The 19,606-nt window shown below is 59.7% G+C and overlaps 3 protein-coding genes across 8 annotated transcripts; 1 reads left to right on the plus strand and 2 right to left on the minus strand.

Moving 5' to 3' along the window:
- Positions 1 to 593: 593 nt before the first annotated feature.
- On the plus strand, positions 594 to 5,462 carry LOC116578458 (tubulin gamma-2 chain). Its single transcript, XM_032322812.1, has 11 exons — positions 594 to 885; positions 1,161 to 1,273; positions 1,457 to 1,624; positions 1,933 to 2,001; positions 2,349 to 2,428; positions 2,840 to 2,966; positions 3,783 to 3,869; positions 3,989 to 4,138; positions 4,519 to 4,671; positions 4,762 to 4,923; positions 5,051 to 5,462. The coding sequence occupies exons 1-11, from the start codon at positions 837 to 839 to the stop codon at positions 5,246 to 5,248; spliced, it is 1,356 nt and encodes a 451-aa protein (XP_032178703.1). The 5' UTR covers positions 594 to 836; the 3' UTR covers positions 5,249 to 5,462.
- An 888-nt stretch (positions 5,463 to 6,350) lies between these two features.
- Positions 6,351 to 14,874, minus strand: PLEKHH3 (pleckstrin homology, MyTH4 and FERM domain containing H3). Of its 5 annotated transcripts, none has more exons than XM_032322806.1 (13): positions 14,220 to 14,872; positions 12,192 to 12,247; positions 11,751 to 11,830; positions 11,458 to 11,649; positions 11,215 to 11,372; positions 11,004 to 11,124; positions 9,948 to 10,254; positions 9,184 to 9,391; positions 8,845 to 8,972; positions 8,415 to 8,547; positions 7,756 to 8,217; positions 7,268 to 7,459; positions 6,351 to 6,710 (listed from the first exon to the last, which is right to left on the minus strand). In XM_032322806.1, exons 1-13 carry the CDS (start codon positions 14,379 to 14,381, stop codon positions 6,534 to 6,536), a joined length of 2,376 nt encoding a protein of 791 aa, XP_032178697.1. In that variant the 5' UTR covers positions 14,382 to 14,872; the 3' UTR covers positions 6,351 to 6,533. The 5 variants fall into 5 exon arrangements, 3 of the variants coding, with proteins under 3 accessions (XP_032178697.1, XP_032178695.1, XP_032178696.1); XM_032322804.1 differs by having other exon boundaries at positions 8,836 to 8,972; XM_032322805.1 differs by lacking the exon at positions 14,220 to 14,872 and adding an exon at positions 13,639 to 14,196 and having other exon boundaries at positions 8,836 to 8,972.
- A 1,043-nt stretch (positions 14,875 to 15,917) lies between these two features.
- CCR10 (C-C motif chemokine receptor 10) lies at positions 15,918 to 19,575 on the minus strand. Of its 2 annotated transcripts, none has more exons than XM_032322814.1 (2): positions 19,337 to 19,575; positions 15,918 to 18,099 (listed from the first exon to the last, which is right to left on the minus strand). In XM_032322814.1, exons 1-2 carry the CDS (start codon positions 19,346 to 19,348, stop codon positions 17,032 to 17,034), a joined length of 1,080 nt encoding a protein of 359 aa, XP_032178705.1. In that variant the 5' UTR covers positions 19,349 to 19,575; the 3' UTR covers positions 15,918 to 17,031. The 2 variants fall into 2 exon arrangements, with proteins under 2 accessions (XP_032178705.1, XP_032178704.1); XM_032322813.1 differs by lacking the exon at positions 19,337 to 19,575 and adding an exon at positions 18,925 to 19,030.
- Between the last annotated feature and the right edge of the window lie 31 nt (positions 19,576 to 19,606).

Below are 19,606 nucleotides of genomic sequence, written 5' to 3' on the forward strand. Positions count from 1 at the left end.
CTACAGATAAATGGATAAACACAAAATGTGGTATATACATGCGATGGAATATTATACATCCTTAAAAAGGAATGAAATTCTGACACTGCTACAACACCAAGTTACCCCGAGAACATTATGCTAAGTGAAATAAGCTAGATACGAAATGGCAAATATTATATAATACCACTTATAAAAGATGCCTGGTCAAAATCACAGAGACAGAAAGTAGGCTGTTGATGGCAATGAGGATGGAGAGTTACTATTTAATGGTACAGGATTTCAGTTTGGGAGGGTGACAAAGTTCTGGGGATGAATGACAGTGACGGTGGCAGAACAGTCGTTATGACACAGAACTGTACACTTGAAAATGAGTAAAATAAATTTTGTGTTAGGTATATTTAACTTAAAAATAGACACTGAAAAAAGACTGGCTTGAATCCAGCCCCTCTGTCCAAAAGAGCCACCAGCCGACTCACCTACCCGCAACGCCCAGCTGACTGGGTCCTCCTGGACCGCCCCTCCCCGCCCCCACACCCGGGTCTCTACCACGGCTGCCCCAGCGAGTCTCACCGCGCAGGCGCGGAACTGGGGTGGGCGAGCAGAAGGGGGCGTGGCCTCACACTGCGCCTGTGCCGAATTCCAGCTGTAAGTGCTGTGGGGGAAATGATGTCCAGGTTGGGCTCCCCGGCCCGGCGGCAGCGGGGAGGCCTGCACTGCACACGCGCAGACCGAGCAGTCGCGTCAAAAGGCAAAGCGAGCGAGCGCTCCGCACGTCCCGCGAGCCCGGCTGCCGGGCGTTCGTCTCCGCCGTGACTCCCGCGGGGCAGGGCTGGCGCGCCCACGTCTGAAGAGCGATGCCCCGGGAGATCATCACCTTGCAGCTAGGCCAGTGCGGCAACCAGAGTGAGCGAGCGAGCGCCGGGACCCTCCAGTTTCCGGTTTTGCCCCTTCGGGTCCTTCCCAGTGCTTGGCATCCTCCAGTCCCCCTTTCCCTGCCATGAACCCCCTGCCCTGTTGCGCATGACAAACACGCCTAGCTGGAGAGCCGCACCTGGGCTGTGACAGCTCCCAGACCAGGTGTCTTGGGTGCAGCCTCTGAGTGTGACAGCCTCTGAGCCTGACTCTGGGCGCCTGAGGCCTTACGACTAGCGACCCAGGCATCTCTCCCCATCCCCCAGTTGGGTTCGAGTTCTGGAAACAGCTGTGCGCCGAGCATGGTATCAGCCCCGAGGGCATCGTGGAGGAGTTCGCCACCGAGGGCACTGACCGCAAGGACGTCTTTTTCTACCAGGTGCCCCCAGCGACTTGGTCAGGGGGTCTGAGGGAAGGGCAGGGGCCTGGTACCGGGAGACCCGCTGGGCAGAGGAACCAGGGCGGGAGGCTTGAGGAGGGAGGGCAGGCAGGAACCAGAGCTGGGAGGATGGAGGGCTGGGCCTTAGCTGAGTGTGCCCCCTTGCTGGATGCCCCTTGGCAGGCAGACGATGAGCACTACATCCCCAGGGCGGTGCTTCTGGACCTGGAGCCCCGGGTGATCCACTCCATCCTCAACTCCCCCTATGCGAAGCTCTACAACCCAGAGAACATCTACCTGTCGGAGCATGGAGGAGGAGCTGGCAACAACTGGGCCAGTGGATTCTCGCAGGTATCCGGGTGACCATCCCCAAAACCCCTGATGTTCCCTCCCCAGGGCAAGACAGGCTCAGGCATCCTGGGGATTTGACTAGACCAGACTGACAATAAATAAGAGACAACGGAATAACCTGACAAGAGGGACAGCCAGGGAGAGGTTTAGGCAGATTGCAAATCGTTTGCAAAGTAGCTTTTTTGGGGTTGAGGGTCGTGGCGGAGACTCTGCTTGAGGGTGTCCTCCCAGGGTAGAGTTCTTGGTGCTGAAAAGAGATACTCCCCAGAACCCTCATCCTCACCCTCCCTCTCATTCTTTCTCTACAGGGTGAGAAAATCCATGAAGACATTTTTGACATCATAGACCGAGAAGCAGATGGAAGTGACAGCTTAGAGGTGAGGCTCCGCCCCCGCTGAATGGAAAACAAGGCTGAAAAGTGCTGGGAAAGGTCAGGATGTTCCTGAACACGTGGTGTGATGGGGGCAATTCTATTAAAAATTAATCTTTTGAGTATCCTATGTGAGGTATCGAGGTAAATAAGGTACAGTACTTGTCCTCAAGGAGATCCTCATCTGGATGGCATCACCTCCTTAAGCATGAGTCTTCCTTCCCAAGGAATGTCAGCCTGGATAGACACAGAAGCAGCCTTGAGACATGAGTGTGTTGGGAGTGGGGAATGAGACAAGCCTGGAGCCTCTGCCCCACATCCCTGGAGACTGCCTCTCCATCCCTCCCCATGCAGGGCTTTGTGCTGTGTCACTCCATTGCTGGGGGGACAGGTTCTGGCCTGGGATCCTACCTTCTCGAACGACTGAATGACAGGTAAGCCTGTGTTGGGAGAGAGGGCATTAGCCCTGGTTCCGTGGGTAGGGTCTTTCCTTTTTATTGATTTTTTCTCTTGGACTGGAAGGTCTGGCACTGTCATTTTGGGTCATTGGTAGGAACGGAGCCTGGCCATCCAGGGAACGTCTTGGAAGCAAGAACTCCCAGGAAGGGGTTTGCCCAGGGAGAAGAGGGACCTTAAGGGTTTGATGGGTTTGATGCTTTAGGTTTATTCTTTTTGGCTCCTGGGCTCTGACCACTCAGTTCTGTCCTTGCCCCCCTTTTGTACCAAGGGCTTGGTGACACTTGGAAAGGAATGGTCGTGTAAGCTCTAGAGAAGACCAAGATGGGCAGTGATGGGAGTCCTTCCAGTTCACTGTGTCACATTCCCCTTTCCCTCTTCACCCCCAGGTACCCCAAGAAGCTGGTGCAAACGTATTCAGTGTTTCCCAACCAAGATGAGATGAGCGATGTGGTGGTCCAGCCCTACAACTCACTGCTCACACTCAAGAGGTTGACCCAGAATGCAGACTGTGTGGTGAGCACTGGAAAAGAGAGTGGGGGGCTCTGGTCCACCTCCTCAAACCTGTGAGACATAGACACCCTGCCCTTCCCAAGTCCTTGCCTAGAGAACAGAGGACCAACAAAGCCATTCCCAGTGGCCCAAATTATTAAATGAGTTGACTCCAAGTTGGTTATAGTCCCTTTAGGCAGCAGGACTCTCAAGAACATGTATACTGCCTGATATATGTCCCCATTTAGCCTGTTTAATGCCTACTCGTGCTTAAATTCTCAGCCCAAGGGTCACTTTTGGAGTCAGACTTCCCCTGACCACCCATTCAAGGTCAAATCCTTTGTGCATATTTCAGGCTGTAACCATACTTTTTTCTGTGAGGGGGACAGACCATGCCTGTTTTATCCCCCATGGTATCTACAGAGCCAGGCACGTGCATGGCACGTGGGGATAATCACATTTGTTTACTGGATGAGAGAAAAGTGTCTGGTGATGCCCCTGAGACAGTAGTTTCCTTTTTTATATTAACATACCTACACCCTGGTTTTGGAATTTAGAGGGGGCTAAGCTAATAACTTTTTTTTTGAAGATTTTATTTATTTGACAGAGAGAGATCACAAGTAGGCAGAGAGGCAGGCAGAGAGAGAAGGGAGAAGCAAGCTCCCCGCTGAGCAGAGAGCCTGATGTGGGGCTCGATCCCAGGACCCTGAGATCATGACCTGAGCCGAAGGCAGAGGCTTAACCCACTGAGCCATCCAGGCACCCTGCTAAGCTAATAACTTATCTCTCTGCCCCCTTTCTCCTCAAAAAGGTGCCGTGACCCTCTTCTGTCCCCCCCAGGTGGTGTTGGACAACACAGCCCTGAACCGGATCGCCACAGACCGCCTGCACATCCAGAACCCGTCCTTCTCCCAGATCAACCAGCTGGTGAGCCCCCACTCCCGGACTCTCTGGGCCGGAACCCCTCCTGGCTGGGGTCCACCTTGGGAAGGGAACCCCCATCCCTCCATGGAGCCAAGGCCCACGGCACGCACTCCTGTCCCCAGGTGTCCACCATCATGTCAGCCAGCACCACCACCCTGCGCTACCCCGGCTACATGAACAATGACCTCATCGGCCTCATCGCCTCGCTCATTCCCACTCCTCGACTCCACTTCCTCATGACGGGCTACACCCCGCTCACCACGGACCAGTCGGTAGGAGCAGTCGCGGCAGGCCCTGCCCTCGCCTTTCTGTCTCCCTGCTGCCCCAGGAGCTGCCCCTTGGGGCCCCCAGAGGCTCTGTGCTTCAGGACCGGCATAGACCGTCCAACTCCACGCTGACCCGTTCTCCTCTTTCCTGTGCCGCTGGCTCCCTCCCCACAGGGCCGGGGCCCTGTGGCGTCTGCGGATGCTCCCGCACAGGGCCATGGCCTTGCCAAGCTAAGGAGGACTCAGTCCCACAGCAGAGGCTCAGTGTAGACGTGGATCTCGAGACCCTTCCCCAAGAAACCACACTAGCCCAAGTCGGACAGGGCTGAAGCATTGGACGGTGGCCTGAGTGCGGGCCTGGGCCCTGTGGCCCACTGTCCCCTCAGGTGGCCAGCGTGCGGAAGACCACGGTCCTGGATGTCATGAGGCGGCTGCTGCAGCCCAAGAACGTGATGGTGTCCACGGGCCGGGATCGCCAGACCAACCACTGCTACATCGCCATCCTCAACATCATCCAGGGGGAGGTGGACCCCACCCAGGTAGGTGAGGCCCCTTCGTGCCACCCCCGGGCCCCGCAGGGGTAGAGGAGAGGCTACCACCACCACTGCTGCGTGCACCCCTCCCCTCAGGTCCACAAGAGTCTGCAGAGGATCCGGGAACGGAAGCTGGCCAACTTCATCCCCTGGGGACCTGCCAGCATCCAGGTGGCCCTGTCAAGGAAGTCTCCCTACCTGCCTTCGGCCCACCGGGTCAGTGGGCTCATGATGGCCAACCACACCAGCATCTCCTCGGTGAGCCTAATCTCCTGGGCTTCACTGACCAGTCTGTTCCACTAGCCACTCTTATCATTGTGCCCCATTCCATTCCAGCCCCTTATCTTGCACGGGTTCCCATCCTGGAGATTTCTATCTCTTTCAGCTCTTTGAAAGTTCCTGCCAGCAGTATGACAAGCTGCGGAAACGGGAGGCCTTCCTGGAGCAGTTCCGCAAGGAGGACATCTTCAAGGAGAACTTCGACGAGCTGGACACGTCCAGGGAGGTGGTGCAGGAACTCATCGACGAGTACCACGCAGCCACGCGGCCAGACTACATCTCCTGGGGGACTCAGGAGCAGTGACTTCCTTGCCACCACTTCCTCTGGACAGTAAGCACAGTCCCCATAATGCCTGGTCCCTGTGGCATGGATTCCTGTCACCAAAAAACCTTTCTAGAATCATCTCCATCCCAGGCGCTGGTCCTCCTTCCTCCCTCCTCTGCCCTGACCCTTAATATGCTTGTTATCTCTAATAAAGTGATAAAGCTGTGTTGTGCATATAGTCAGAGTGTGAATATGGGGGGGGTGACCCATGTTCCCTCCCAGTTCCCAGGCATGTGTCCTTTACCTGCTGTAGCTTCTTACCACTAATCCAGGTGTCAATGTGGTCACTGTTTCCATTGGCATACCTTGCCTAGAACCAGGCCACTCTACCTGAGTCAGCCCTGAGGTTTACTGAGGTCTGCCCTGTCCTCGGTGCCTGAGCTTCTGCCCCCGGGATGGATCACTGCCTCAGACTCTTCCACTCAGGGAGTAGGCTGTTTAGGGTAGTGAAGGAGGGCCTGCAGCATACTGAGCAGGTCAGGAAACCTGGGACTCTGGATTCCCAGCGCCCAAGGCTATCAGATCCCTAGGAACACAACCCAATTCAACCTAGCTTGATAAAGCAGGAACAGAACTCAGGAGTAGGGCTGAGCCCATCCTGATAAGGCGTTTATCTGTGCCATAGAAGCTCTTGGGTCTGATCCTGTCCCAAGCTTCTCTCCATTCCAGACCCAAAGCAGTAGGCACACCGACATGGACCCAACGAGGGCCCAGATGCTGGACACCAGGGTAGGAACTGGGTAGTGCCAGTCTTGATGACTCACTGCCTTCCGGCCTCAGGGACGCCAGGAGGCCACCCCTGTGCTGCTCAATGGAGAAGTGAGTGTGAGTAATTGCCAGCTTCCCAAACTGCCCTGTTGCCTGCCCCACCCAGCACCCTGTGGCAGCCTGCTGGCTAGGAGGAGGTTAAATCCAGAAGGTCAAGGAGGGTGGAGCTCTGTGGTGTCCAGACTCCCCTCCGTGCTGGTAAAAGCTCAGAGTGTGGGCGTCCCCAGGGGTGGAGCACTGAGCTATGGAGCTCTAACTGGTCCCACCGACAACACTCCCACAGGAAGGGTTTGTGTAAATAAGGATTTTTTTTCCCGCTTCTCTTCTACAAATAAATTAAGAAACAAACTAGAAAATCATCGGCACCCATTACAGCCCTTGGGTGTGGGGTGTGCCCTGTCCCTGCAGGGCCAAAAGGGTCCATGGTTCCCTCAAATCTCAGAGCAGTCCAGGTCCAGGCTGGAGGCAGAAGGGAGGTCGTGACCTCTTGGCAGGCTCAGTCCTGCAGCTGCCCCAAACAGCCAGACTGTCCCTGGGGCTCGTCCAGGCCCGGGTGCTGGCTGGGAGGGGAGGTGTCTGGCAGGTCTTGGCATGGAGGAGAAGGGCTGCTGCAAGGCCTCTCAGGGGAGGGATTGGGCAAGTAGGCATTCACCAGCTGCATGATCTCTTCCACCTAAGAGAGGGCAGAGGTCAAAGGGCGGTAGGGGTCACTGCGTTCTCCTTTGTCTCATCCTTTGCCCAGGCTCCTCACCAGGGCCTTCTGAGAGCTGCCCCCTCCCCGCAACCTTTCCCTCCTCACCACCACGCTCTCCCTCACTCATTAGGTGCCAGTCACACTTGTGTCTTTCTGCTTCTCTAAATGCGGTTGCCTTCTCAGAGCCTTTCCACCCGCGATATCCTCTACCTGGGATGCTGTTTCCCCAGATCTTCCTGTGGCTAGCCTAAATGTCACTTCCAGTATCCCTTCCTGACTGTCCTACCTAATGCTATGACCCCTTCCAGTCACTTCGTGTCACACCACCCTTCCCTTGGTAGCATCTATTACTGTCTTAGATAGTTTCTGATTCCTTATTTAGTGTCTGACCTCCTGCCCTAACATAAGCGCCTCGAGCTTATCTTTGATCACTGCTGGATCCCCAGTGACTAGACCTGTACCTGGCTCAGCATTAATAAAATGTTTCTTAACATCCTTTCCCTTCCTTCCTCCTTCCACACCCTCTTCCCACTCACCTGGGGACTCTGCAGGACGAGCTGGCTCTCTCCCACCCTCAGTGCCAGGGTGTGGGGGCCCATTAGCTGGCAGGCGGCCACGTGGCCATAGCTGACACTGTGGATGGGCTCTGTCTCACCCGGCCGGGAGAAGGACATGGCCTTGGCTCCCAAGCCCAGGCATAGCTTCTGTGGAGTGCCCCCACCAGGCTCCTAGGGACAGATGGGTAGAGTCAGGGTGGACGTAGGGGACCCCGCCGCATTATTTTTGGTGTGGGGAGACAGCTGTGAGCAGGAGTGTCCCAGTCCCCTCTGTGATTCACAAGGCATGTGTGGAAGGGCTGACGCCTCTGGAGAGGGGAGAGCCCAAGGGCCAGTGACTCCTGGGGTTTGAGAGGGTCAGCTGTGCTGGGTGTGGGGAGTGAGATGACCCACAGTGGGGCCTGTGGCTCTGGGGCAGAGGTGTAGGGCTTGGGCCGCCAGAGTCCCCTCTCCCTTCTCCCCCTCACCGTGCTCAGCTCCAGAACGTCATACCGAGCAGCGCCGAACCCTGGACACTGCGCCGCCAGGGCCAGGTAGGCAGCCATGGCCTCAGCTCGGCCCATGCCCCGTAGCCGCTTCCAGCCGCCCAGCACAGCAGTCGCCGTGCCCGCGCCACCTCCTCCCTCGCGGGCCGCGCTTCCCGCCGGGCCGCCCGCCCCGCCGCCGCGTCGGGTCCGCTCCGCCCGCCTCTTGGCCAGGCCCGGGCTCCAGATCGCCCCGGCCAGCAGGGCGGCGGAGGGTGGAGGCCGAGGGACGGGGCGGGGAGGGTCGTCCCGCCGCGGGGCGGAGGGCGGCAGCAGGCGGTCCAGGCGCGGCAGGGGCGCCCTCGGGGAGAAGTCTCGGTGCAGGCTCTGCAGACGCAGCGCCGCCAGGGCGCGCAGCGTGTCGTCGGGCGGGGGCGGCCGGCCGCGCAGTAGCAGAGCGTGAGCCTAGGAGGAGGCACCGGGTGTCAGCGCGGGAGTGGCGGCGAGCACACCTGGGGGGTGCAAAGTCTGACGTCTGGGTTCGAGTAAAGCCTCCCGCGAGGTTGCCATAACAGTTAAATGTGATGGCCCGGAAAGCGAGGGGTCCAGGCTGGGGGCGGGGGATGTCTTTTGGAGGGGCAGTGAACGCTGGAGATGCTCACCTGCTCAAAGAGGAAAGGCAGTTCGTGACCGTCTGGGGACAGCCCCTCAGGGTGCAGGGGCCCGTGAAGACGCAGACACAGTCTCCAACCAGAGTCCGGGGAGTCGTCCAGCCCGGCTTCCTCCACCGCCAAACTGCAAAAGAGAGGAGGACTTGATGCCAGGCAGAAGAGAGACCCCCTCCAAGGCGTCCGCCACCGCGGGCGGGGATGGGGGGGCGGGGCCATGCTGAGGGCGGGGCCAGATGTTTGGGACGCTTGGAAATCTGACAGCAAACCGCCAGCGGTCAGGGCCCATCCGTGCACCGGCAAACGTGACCGTGCAGGGCCAGTGGCCCGCTCTCGATAAATGTTTGCACAGGGACTGACCGGAGCTGAGAGGCAGATGGGTTACCGGAGAGCGGGGCTGGGGCTGGACATTTACTTCTCAAACCTGGTGAGCACGTCGGCCACGAGAGTACCCCCGGCCAGGGCTCGCTCCTGGGCTCCTCGCTGCTCATACAGCGCGAAAGCGTTGCGGCTCCGGGCCAAGCCCAGCCGTCCCACCAGCTCTCGAGCAACCTGGAGGGGAGGAGGCAAGAGGGGAAAATCAGACCGTGCTGGGTCTTGCCAACTGACGAACTCTTTCAGGTCTCCCGGTCCCGCCACACACACGCCTTACGCAAATGATAGATCTTAGACGTGGGCACACCTAGGGCCCAGGCACCAGGACAGCCGGGCATGGGAAGCTGGGAGGACGGGTTGAGGTTTCAGAGGTCTTTTCTGGCCGTACCTCGCCTGCCGTGGTGTGGGAGTCTATGGCCACAGGACAGGCACCAGCCCCGGGACAATGCACTGTGCATAAGAGCTCCTGCCGTTGGCTCAGCGCCGAAATCTCTGCCAGCGAAGGCACCAGCTCGCGGCCGCGCGTCCGGCCCAGCGCTTTCCTGATGAAGCGCGCGTACTCCGCCAGTTCCGTGTCTGGGAGCGCCTGCTCCGTCCTGGGTTAGAGAAAACCCGAGGTTTAGTGCTCAGAGGGCTTTCCTTCTCCCCATCCCTCTCGCCTTCTTACTGTACCATTTCTTTACTCTCACGGATTCCCACCCTTCCAACTCTAAGTTGCTTGGATCTAGCGACCGGCTCTCTACTCTTGGAGCACTGCGTGGAGCTCAATTACTTTCTAAGGCTCCGACAGCTCTCTCCTAACCGCGCCCTCCCGCTTGCCAAAGTCTCTCCATGATCTTCCGCGCTGAAATCCAAAATCCAGCCCCATTCCGCTCTACAACTTAGAAGCGCTGGCTAGACTGCCTCAGCCCAGAGGAAAAGCAGCCCTTAGCAACTCCTCTGCCTCAAGGGGGGCACCTTTTGCAATCCTTCTGCCGGAAAGTGGGATATGATCTGGTAATTCCCACAAAGACCCTGAGCATATTAGCAGCCGTCAAGTCTCTTCCTCTCTCTGGGTCTAAGTTCTCTGACCCTCAGTTTGGCAAGGCCTGCCATTCTCTCCCTGGCCTGCAGCTCCCTTACCTTGTCCTTACCCCAGCCCTCCCCTCTCACCTCTCCAGATGCCCCAGGAGGTGCCCGCGGACAGCTCCCCCCGGCCGGAAGGTGCAGCTCATACAGGTGAGGAGCTGCCAGTACCGAAGGGCCGCAGGGTCTTGGGTAGCTGGGGGCCCGGGGGGGCCTGCGGGGCCCGAGGTCTGCTTAGCCAGCTGCAGGAAGAGCTCGTCGCGGAGCGCGGGCAGGTCCCGGCAGGTTTGGAGCACACCCTGCATCAGGGGCCCGGGGCGCCGCGCCCCCTCCAGCGCCTGCAGCGCCAGGAACAGCCGCACCGCCTCCTCGCGCAAGGGTGCGTAGCCCGGACCTGCGGGAGGGTGGGGGCGGAGGGACGGTTTGGAGAGGGGACACAGAGCTGGGCCCTGAAAGGAAGGCATGAACCAGGGAAAGGTCAGAGGGAGTGTAAAGGGACAGGGGGTGGCAAGGAGGGGAGAGTACCAACGACAGGAAGAGTGAAGGGAAAGCAGTGGTCCCCACAGAGCCTCCCAGGCACCTCCCCGGGGGGAGCCACTGGGGCTGTTCTCTGAGTTAGTGAGCTCCAGAGGTTGACTAAAGGACACAGGTTCAAACCCCAGATTCTGCAACTGGGCACTAAAAGCCCACCACCATGGGCCAGAAAGCAGGCTGGACTGGGAGTCAGGAAACAAGGGTTCTTCTCCCAGCTCCCCTTAATCTTCTACTTTTAGGACCCGACTCTCACTATTCCTTTTAGGGAAGAGATAAAGCCGGATGAGGCCAGCCCACTCCCCACAGTGCTGGCTTTTCCAGCAGTTGAAAACATAGTATGCAGGGTCTAAAGAGCATAAAGAAAAATAGAGTGTAAAAACTCATGAAGGAATACCAGTAGTCAGAACGAGACCCATAGACAAGTGGTCAAAGGGGGCATTTTTTCCTGTGCTGGCTTCCCTCTCCTCCAACCTAGGTATCAATCCAGCCAGCGTCCATTCTCAGCCCTTTGAAAAGTGAGAGGCTGGGCCTCCTTTGGACTTCTAAGTCCCTGTCAAGTGAGGCATTCAGATTCCCCATCCGAAGGACTGGAGCCATGCCACCACTCACCTGGGGCACTGACACCGTAGGGCAGGGGCAGGAGTGGAGCATACAAGGCCCCACTGGTGTGCCTCAGGATTGGATTCCGTCGGTAAATAAGGGCCACGGCTTCCGGGTCCCCACAACTTTCCTAGAATCAGGGAAGGAGTCACAAGGATGGAAAAAGGGGCTCCCCACAAACTCAGGAGGCTTCTGGGTCCGCCACCCTCCTCTGTCACACCTGAATGTCCCTCAGCAGCAGCTGGGTAGGGGTCTCCAGGGGTGCCTTGGAGGCGATCACTTCTCGCAGCGCCAGACCCCAACGTTCCGCCTCTGCCTGGCGCGGGGAGCAGAGCCGGACGCTGTGCTTCCGGCCAGACACGGTGACTGACCACAGACCTGGGGAAAGAGAGGCCATGGAGGGCAATCAGGGCCGGATGGGGCCGATAGCAGGGAAGTACAAGAGCCCCCTACGAAGCCTCACCGGTCTCCTTGGGACGGCGCTCCGGGCCGGTCACCGAGCACAAGCTGGTGAGCACGAGGCTCCTGAGGCGCCGCGCCCCCTTCCCGCTGCTACTGAATTGGTCCAGGGAGTCCCGGGTGAGCACGAACCAGGCCCGGCGCGGGGGCAACCAGGGCCGAGCCCCTCCTCCGCGGGGCTCTCCGTACAGCCAACCTGGGGGGAGGGGTGGGAGAAAAAGGGGATGAGCAAGAGAAGACGTTATCCCCTGGCGGGTTGGGATTGGGACTTCCAGAGTGCTTGAGGTGGATCCCCACCTTTCACGACGACGTCCGGGTCCTCCTCGGGCGGCCCCTTCTCCGGGATGAGGCTCCGCGTCTCCTCCCAGCTCTGCAGCCTGGGCCAGAGGGGAGGGAGGATTGGGCGAGGCTGTCGGTCCAGCACCCCGCCTCCAGGGGGCTCCTCTGTGGGTGCTCCCCAGACCGCGAGGGGAGCCTGCTCCGGGTCTGGACACCCCTCCCCCAGGCTGTGGGAACCGCTGGGCCGTTCTGACCTCGCACCAGAAATAGCCCAGACCCCCCCTTTCTCCCCGCGCCCCCAGTCGGACCGCCCCCCCGGGACCCCGGCCAAACCACAGCGTCCGGCGTAAGGCCTCTCCCTTATTGCACAACTGCGGGAGGGCAGACTGTGAGGATTGGGGTCCCGGGAACAGGCTTGGGGGTGGGCTTCATACCCTAAGACGCAGGGGCCGTGCTCACCTGTCTGAGACCTGCGCACTCCTCACCGGCTGAGTCAGCGTCACGTCCAGGGGGCCCTGGGGAAACAGGGAAGCAGCCCTCAGGATCAGAGGCGTCATCGCGGGATGCCCGTGGCTTCTGCCCCCAGGAGAGCGCTGCTCGGGGAATTGAGGGATCAAGGAGCGGGGTCGTGATCATGAGGGAGAGAGCTGATGCCAAGAGGAAGCCCCTTCTGCCAGTCTCTACAGAACAGCCCCAGCTAAGAAGTCAAGGCTCCCGCGTTGTCTCTGTTTCCCTTTGAAGATTTAAATCAGGGCGGGATACGCTGGAAAGAGCACTGTGCAGGGAGTCCAGTGGGGAGACCTGGATTCTAGTAACAGTCTGACCACTAACTCGAATCACTGGCTTGGAACCTTCACAGATCCTCTCAGTCTTTGGGCCCTAGCTTCCCCATCTTTGAAAAGGAAGAGGTGGACGAAACTCCTTTTTGTTGGAAGTCACCCCCTCCTCCTCATTTCCCCTTCATTGGCTGGCACACAGGCAGGTGGTGGGCACAGAGCTGGATGAAGGGAAGTGGGACTTTTTTAGTATAGGGCTTTCTTCAAGAACTTCTTATGCCCTCCCACAGACACTCCTGAAACTTAATGGTAAGCAGAGACCCTCCCCCTTTGCTGGGGCTCTGGAAGAGCACGCAGAAAAATGGCACACGCTCTCCAGGAGAGGTACAGTTCAGGATTTTGCCCTTCTACCTCCTGCCCTGGAACTTCAACAGGAGAATGGGGCCTGAGAGAGGCCAAAATCCCGTCCAGGAGCCAGGTCAGGCAGGAACTGTGCCATCGTCCCATTGCGCCCAGACTGCTAAAGCCAGGAGGGGGAGGTGGGGGAGGGGGGCAGGGACACCTGTCCCCAAGCTCGGGGGAGGGGAGTGGAGGTGGAGCATGAGGGAGGCAATGGCGTGGTTCACAGAGCCCTGGTTCACAGAACTGACCCAGCCCAGGCTGGAAGCTTGGGGACGCCTGGGTCCTGTGCCTTCCTGGGACGCAGACCCACCTTTCTGGAGGGGCCAAGAGGAGTTCTTAGCCACACCGCCGCGGGGGCAGGTGCTGACCACTCTCTTAGTCCAACTCTCCTAATCGCAGTCCCCTGCTTCCCTCCCTCCACCCCCCTCTATATTTATCCGCCCTCCGCCTCCGCCAGGTGCTGGCGCCGGCCCCAGCGGCGCAGCCCGCCCCACCCGGGCACCGAGCCACCGGGCCTGCTGGGGACCCCTGAGCGGGGGATGGGAGCCTGACCCACGCCATAGCACAAGGGAGTCTGGTTGCCGGTGTGCAGGGGAATCCGGAGGGGACCTCAGGGTATGGAGGTCTTCCAGACCAATCCAGCCTCAGTTTCCCCACGGGGAGAGTCCACAAAACCAAGGAGCCAAGTGTCCCTCACCATCCCCTCAGGGATTCCCCAGGAGCCTCACCAGGGAGGGCCGAGAGTTCTGTCTTGAGTGGCAGGGTAATGACGAGGGGTCCTCGAAGAGTTGTGGCCCCCAGCTCCCTCTCCGTGGGGTCCCTGCCACGGACCCCAATCTGAGGATGCCTTCTCCCCCTCTCCCAGGTCCCCGCGGCGGGAGCTCCGGCATCTGGCCCCAGCACTCAGCGCTCACGAACTGGGAGCGGAGCGGACCCAGGCGTCCGAGCCGCCCAGCCGGCCTCGCCACATTCCTCGGCGCTGGCGGAGGCGGAAGGAGACGGGATGGGACGCGGGCCCGGCGGGGAAGGGAGAGGCAGGGCCAGGTCGGGCCACGCGTGACGCCTCCCCTGCCTCAGGGCCCCTAGCAGGTGGACAGCGCCCAGCATGCGGCGCGAGGCCCACAGGCACATCCCGAGTAGGGCTGCTCCTTGAGCTCCTGGGGGCTCTTGGCCCCCCAGGCAAAAACCTCTCCCACGTCCCCGTCCGCCCAGAGCACGGCGTTTGGCTGGAGTCTGGAGCAGGATCAGACGTGACGGCCGCTTGTAGTGAGAGGGATTGAGACAAGGCTCCAAAGCCCCAGGGACTTACCCTCCCGCCGCCCGCTGGACTCGGGGTCCGCAGCTCAAAGGTCTCCTCGTCCTCGTCCTCGTCCCCGTCCCCGCTAAGCTCGCCGTCCCCGTAGTCCCGGTGCAGAAGAGTAAAGCCTCGACGGCAGCAGAGGAGCCACCACAATCCCCCGGGGAGAGGCATCCGGGCGAGCAGCCGGGGGATGGGGGCGCGGGCAGCCGGGCCGAGCTGCAGGGGGTCGGAGAAACTGGCGGGGCTCCGACCCCAGCGGGGGAATTATGAGGCGGGAGGAGGGGAAGGGAGAGGGGACTAGGAGGAGGCAGTGTCTGGCGCTGGGCTGCAAGGGGTCGCTTGCTGAGCCTGCGGGGGGCTCGGTGTCTGGGCCCCCGAAGGGGGAGGGGGAAAGCGTCCAAGGCTGGGTGGGGGGGAGCAATGTCCGGAGCTGGGAAGTAGTGTCCGTTGTAGTGTCCAGCCCTGTGGGGGGCAGTGTCCGGTGCAATGTCCGAGGTGGGCAGTTGTCCAAGCTCCAGGGAGGGTCGTGTCCGGTAGGGTGTCCGGTGGCCGGGGCCCGGGCCGCGCGCGCTGCGCTCCCTGCAGCCCCGGGACTGGCGCGCTAGGGGCGCGAGCACAGCGCCGGGACCCCGCCTCCCCAGCCCCCTCCCCTCCGAGGGCCCCCCCTTTCCCTCTCTTTCTCTCCTCCCTTCTTTACAGGGCAGGGTGCAGTTTTCGTCACAGTCTCCCCTGCCCAATCCCTGTGCCTGGCGCCGGGCGCGGCCACCAATCAGGCCACTGAAACCGCGGCGGGTTGCATCATGTGCCCCTGGCTTGGTGACAGCGGGGAGGAGCTGAGGAATAAAGAGGGAGGGGGCGGTGCGATGTCAGCCACGCCCCCGTCCCCGAGGTCGGACGCGGAGTGCTGGTGATGTCACGGAAGCCCGCCTTCATGCCCTTGTTTTAACTCTTGGCTCACCAACCAGCAGATTAAAAACCCTCTCGAGAAGGAGCATTGGAGAACGAAGGGCATAGGGCATAGAGGAAGGCCCCGTCTGCTGCTCTCTGAACCCCTGTCTCGTCTCAGGGTTCCTGAGAAAGGAACGATCTTTAGCTACCTGCGCCAGGCCCAGCCCTAGAGGCGGCCCTCCGCCCCTGGATGGAGTAGTCCAATTCTTTGGTCTGAGTCACCTCCTTTTTAAGGTGCAGAAACTGAGGCAGAGTCGGGGAAGTGCAGACCCAGGTCGGAAATTAAACCCAATTTCGAGCGCACAGCTCACTGAACTTCAGTGGGGAGAGTGATTCAAGACTCAAGAGGATTCTACGGTCTTCGAAGAGAGTGGAGGCCTCTCGGGGAATATAGCCTGAGGTCCTGTGTCTGAAGGGGTTAAGCGAGGCGCTAAACGGACCGGGTGGGGCGGGGCCGCGGACGGGGCGGGGCCAGGGCGACAGCGGGCGCGCGCGTGCGTTGCTGACTCAGCGGCGATTCCCGCGGTCTCCGGTGGAGGGTTCCAGGTTGGCCCCCAGTGGCTGGCTTGTAGGACCTTCGGAGGATCGGCGCCATCTCCGGGCCTGCCCTGGATTCTGTCCCCTGGTGGCGGTGGCTTTCGGTCTCTGCCGCCGGAGGCTCTGGGAAGGAAAGCTAGCCAGCGCTGGGCAGGGCGGGACAGGGCGGGGACGTCGGGCCAGCGCCTCCCTTGAGACCTCCCCGCCACGCCCCGCCCTTCTTGCTCCGGGTCCCCAGACTCCAGGCTGGAGTGGTCCGGGCAGCTTTGCTGACCGGATATTAAACTGCAAGAGTTGTCGCACGTGAACACCATCCTGCCTACCGTGCTTGTGTAAAACAAAGACCAGGAATCCGTGCGACCGTCAGAGACCGTCCCGGCCTTGCCCTCGCCCCAGATGACAGTGGGCAGCACTGAGATTTCCTCGAGACGGAGACATTCGAACCATATACTCTCTTCCCTGTCTGGATCCCAGGCCCTTGCCTGCAGGAAAGTTCTTTCCGATGTCTAACCTCTCTCTTTCCGGCAGGCTCAGCACATTTCCTCTGACCCTTTCCCCAGGGAAGATGGAGAACAGCAGTTACCCCCCCACCACCACGCCCATGATAACGACTCTGGAAATTTTCAAATTGGCATTCTCTCCTTGGTTTTTCTCCAAGGTGAAAAACTCCGACTCAACTTTTTAAATTACCTTTTTTCCTTTTTTTTTTTTTTTCCCCCGCCACAGAATTTTAGAAGAGATTGTAAAGTGATAATCTAATTCAAGACCCTACCCAAAACTGGAATCTCCTGGGCACTGTCACCACACCATGCACAGGCACGTACAGTCCCCAACAGCCTTGGCCTGAACATTCCGGAGGCCAGGAACTCCGTACTTGCTAAGGCAGCCATTACTGGATAGCACCGTAGTTGTTAGAAAGCTCTTCCTTGTGCTACTTTAAGAGGAACCCCAGTCCTCCCCCCTTGGCAGCTTTCCCACCTCACATCTTGTTCGAAGAGACCAGGTGAAGGTGGAGGGAGTGACAGTGCCTAGAGCTTCAGCAGGCTCAGCAGCTCTGCACACCCCCACCCAGACTCTCAGCGCCTTCCACTCGGAACCAAGCGAGTTGAAAGGGGAGGGGGAACGCACCAGTTCTGCCCTGCTGCAAATCACTTCCAAGTCGGTGACTCAAAAATAGTAACAGTTGTTGGGTTGCATCTCATTTCCATGTTATCAATTTAATGTGGCAAAGTACAGAAGCAATTCCTTTAGGTCCCTACCTCCTTCTCAGTCCCCCCCCCCGCCCTTTCCCACTACCCTCCCTGGAATCCCTTGCTCCCCTCCTTGATTCGCAGCCCTAGTCGCCCCAGGAGGAGACACTGTGGGTCTCAGTGGGAGCCGAACAGGAAGAGAGGCGGGGCCGGCGGGGGCAGCGGCCGCGGGGGTGAGGCCCTGGGCTGCAGCTCCCACCCCGCAGCAGCCTCCGCAGGTCCTGGCGGAAGCGCAGGCCCAAAAAAGCGTAGAGCACGGGGTTGAGGCCGCAGCGGGCCAGGGCCAGCCCTCCGGTAACCAGCAGCGCCAGGTCCTTGCGCTTGCTGGCAGGGCAGCTCCGCTCGCGGGCAGCCAGCAGGTCCGCCGTATCGAGGAGCAGGGCGAGGCTGTAGGGCAGCTGCAGCACCACGAAGGCCGCCACCAGGGCCACAACGACGCGCAGCGCACGCCGGCGCTCCGGCCCCCTGGCGGCCAGCAGCGTGCGGCCCAGGAGAGCGTAGCAGGCGGCCATGACGCCCAGCGGCAGCGCGAAGCCCAGGACCACCTGCGCCACGGCGCTTGCCCCCTTCACCGTCTGCGTGAGACCCTCGGGGAAGACGAGCCGGCAGCGCCGCTGGCCTTCCCGCTGCCCGTCCTGGCTGAAAAGGAGAGCAGGCAACGCCAGGAGCAGCGACAGCAGCCACACGATGGCTGAGACCATGTGCGCGCGGCCCGGAGCAGAGGGCCTCGGTCCTGTGGGGAGAGCCCGCGTGATGGCCACGTAGCGGTCGGCGCTGATACAGGCCAGGAAGAGGAAGCCGGCGTGGAAGGAGGCTGAGTAGAGGCCGGAGATGGCACGGCAGGTGGCACTTCCCAGACTCCAGCCCTGCAGAGCCCCTGCTGCAGCGAAGGGCAGGGTTAGGGCCAGCAAAAGGTCGGCCAGGGCCAGCTGGAGCAGGTGGGCGGAGGTGGGCGATCGGACAGCCCGACGGGCGGCCAGGTGCGTGGCCAAGACCAGGCCATTGCCAGCCAGACCCAGTGCAGCCACCACCAGGGAGACACTGGGTTGGAAGGCCCTACTGAAGGCCTGGACATCCGCCTTGTAGCAGAGCTCTGGCAACGGTTCCGCGGAGTATGCCTCCTCATCCTCCCCAGAGTAGGGGCCCCAGGAGACCTGGGGAGGTCAGAATGAGAAGGACATTATGAGACATCTTCCCACACACCTCCCCCTCCCACACATACCTTCCAAGCTGGGGGCTGCTGTGTGACAACAGTACAGAGGGGAGAAGATACAAACTCTTTTCTGAACTCTTCTTAACACACCCTCCAACAGGCCTCGGCTTCCACTGCACCCCTCCTGTCTCTGCATCCAGCTTTCTGGATGACCTTGACTTTCTGGAGCTCAGTTGCCTAATATACAATGTGGAGATTAGAAATCCTGACCAGCCCAAAGTTGGCAAAGTTGTTTGAAATAAGGAAGATAATGGATGTGAAGGATTTGTGCTCTCCTTAGGTCAGGGTTTCTATTATCAATAAATCTGGAGGTTCCGGTCTGTTTGCAGCGCCCTCTCCTGGAAGAACACCCACATGCAGGCTTAGCCTCAGAGCTGGTCCCTCCCTGGACTCCAGGAGAGGAGTGTGGAGAGGGTCGCAAAGTCTTTTCCTTTCTCCCCTCCCAACCCCACCTCTAACCTCCAGTACAGGTGCACTGAACTACTCATGACAGGGAGGATCTCAAGGGTTGGGCCTCAGGTTTCCTGGTCCCTGTTGCAACATCAGACCCCTAGGTTCAGCTCACCGTTCCCCTCAGCCCAGTCCCACCCCCCAACTTCAGCCTCACATCACCAGCCCCATCTATCTGGAAGGTCCCAGGTCCCAGATGGCTCCAGATAACCTGGATAGGTCAAAGCATGGCAGAAGCTTGTTACCAGGTGGAGAATCCCATCCCTTTGCCTTACCCTCCCTCTCTATGACCCTTCCCCCCAGCCCCCACTCCCACCTGCTCCGCGGGCTGCGTCCCCATCTCTGGCTACACAGGTTTCTGAGGTATAGCCACTGGGGAGAGAAGTTAAACTAGTGGGACAGGAAGGAAGGGGCGGGGAGAGGGACCAAGAGGGCGGTGGGGATTAGGGTCTGTGGGCTCTCTTTACCAGATTTTCCCATTTCACCCCCTAATTTTTTTTCTCTCTCTCTTTCTTTACCCTGCCAGTAGAAAAAGAATGGGTTTGGGAATATCATCATTTGCTAGCTACCTGTGTGATCTCGAGTAAGTTTACCTCTTTGAGCCTCAGGTTTTTCATTTGCAAAGTGGAGTAAGGTAAAAATGTCGAATTCACAGGGTTATGAGGGTGCCTAGGATAGGTGCCTGAAGCATAATTTGCCTTCAGAAAATGTTAGATTCTTCTACTTACTCTTCCCTCCATCTCCAGATAGCCAACCCCCGCTTTTCTTGGATTTTTCGGGACGCTCCACTGGCATTATCTTCCTTTCCCCACCCCTGTGGCCACAGTCCCTGCCAGCCTCGGGTTATTCAGGGTATTTCCCGGCGGCTGAGGCTCTCTACCCCCGCCCTTTCGCAGCACGGCTGAGGCGCGCGCTTGCGCGGGGTCCGGGAAAGCTGCGCGTGCCGGGAGAGAGAGGCTGGGGAAGGGGGAGGTGAGAGGAGAGAGGGTGGGAAGGAG

This window comes from Mustela erminea, chromosome 18 (assembly GCF_009829155.1).
Source record: "Mustela erminea isolate mMusErm1 chromosome 18, mMusErm1.Pri, whole genome shotgun sequence".
Taxonomy (NCBI): domain Eukaryota; kingdom Metazoa; phylum Chordata; class Mammalia; order Carnivora; family Mustelidae; genus Mustela; species Mustela erminea.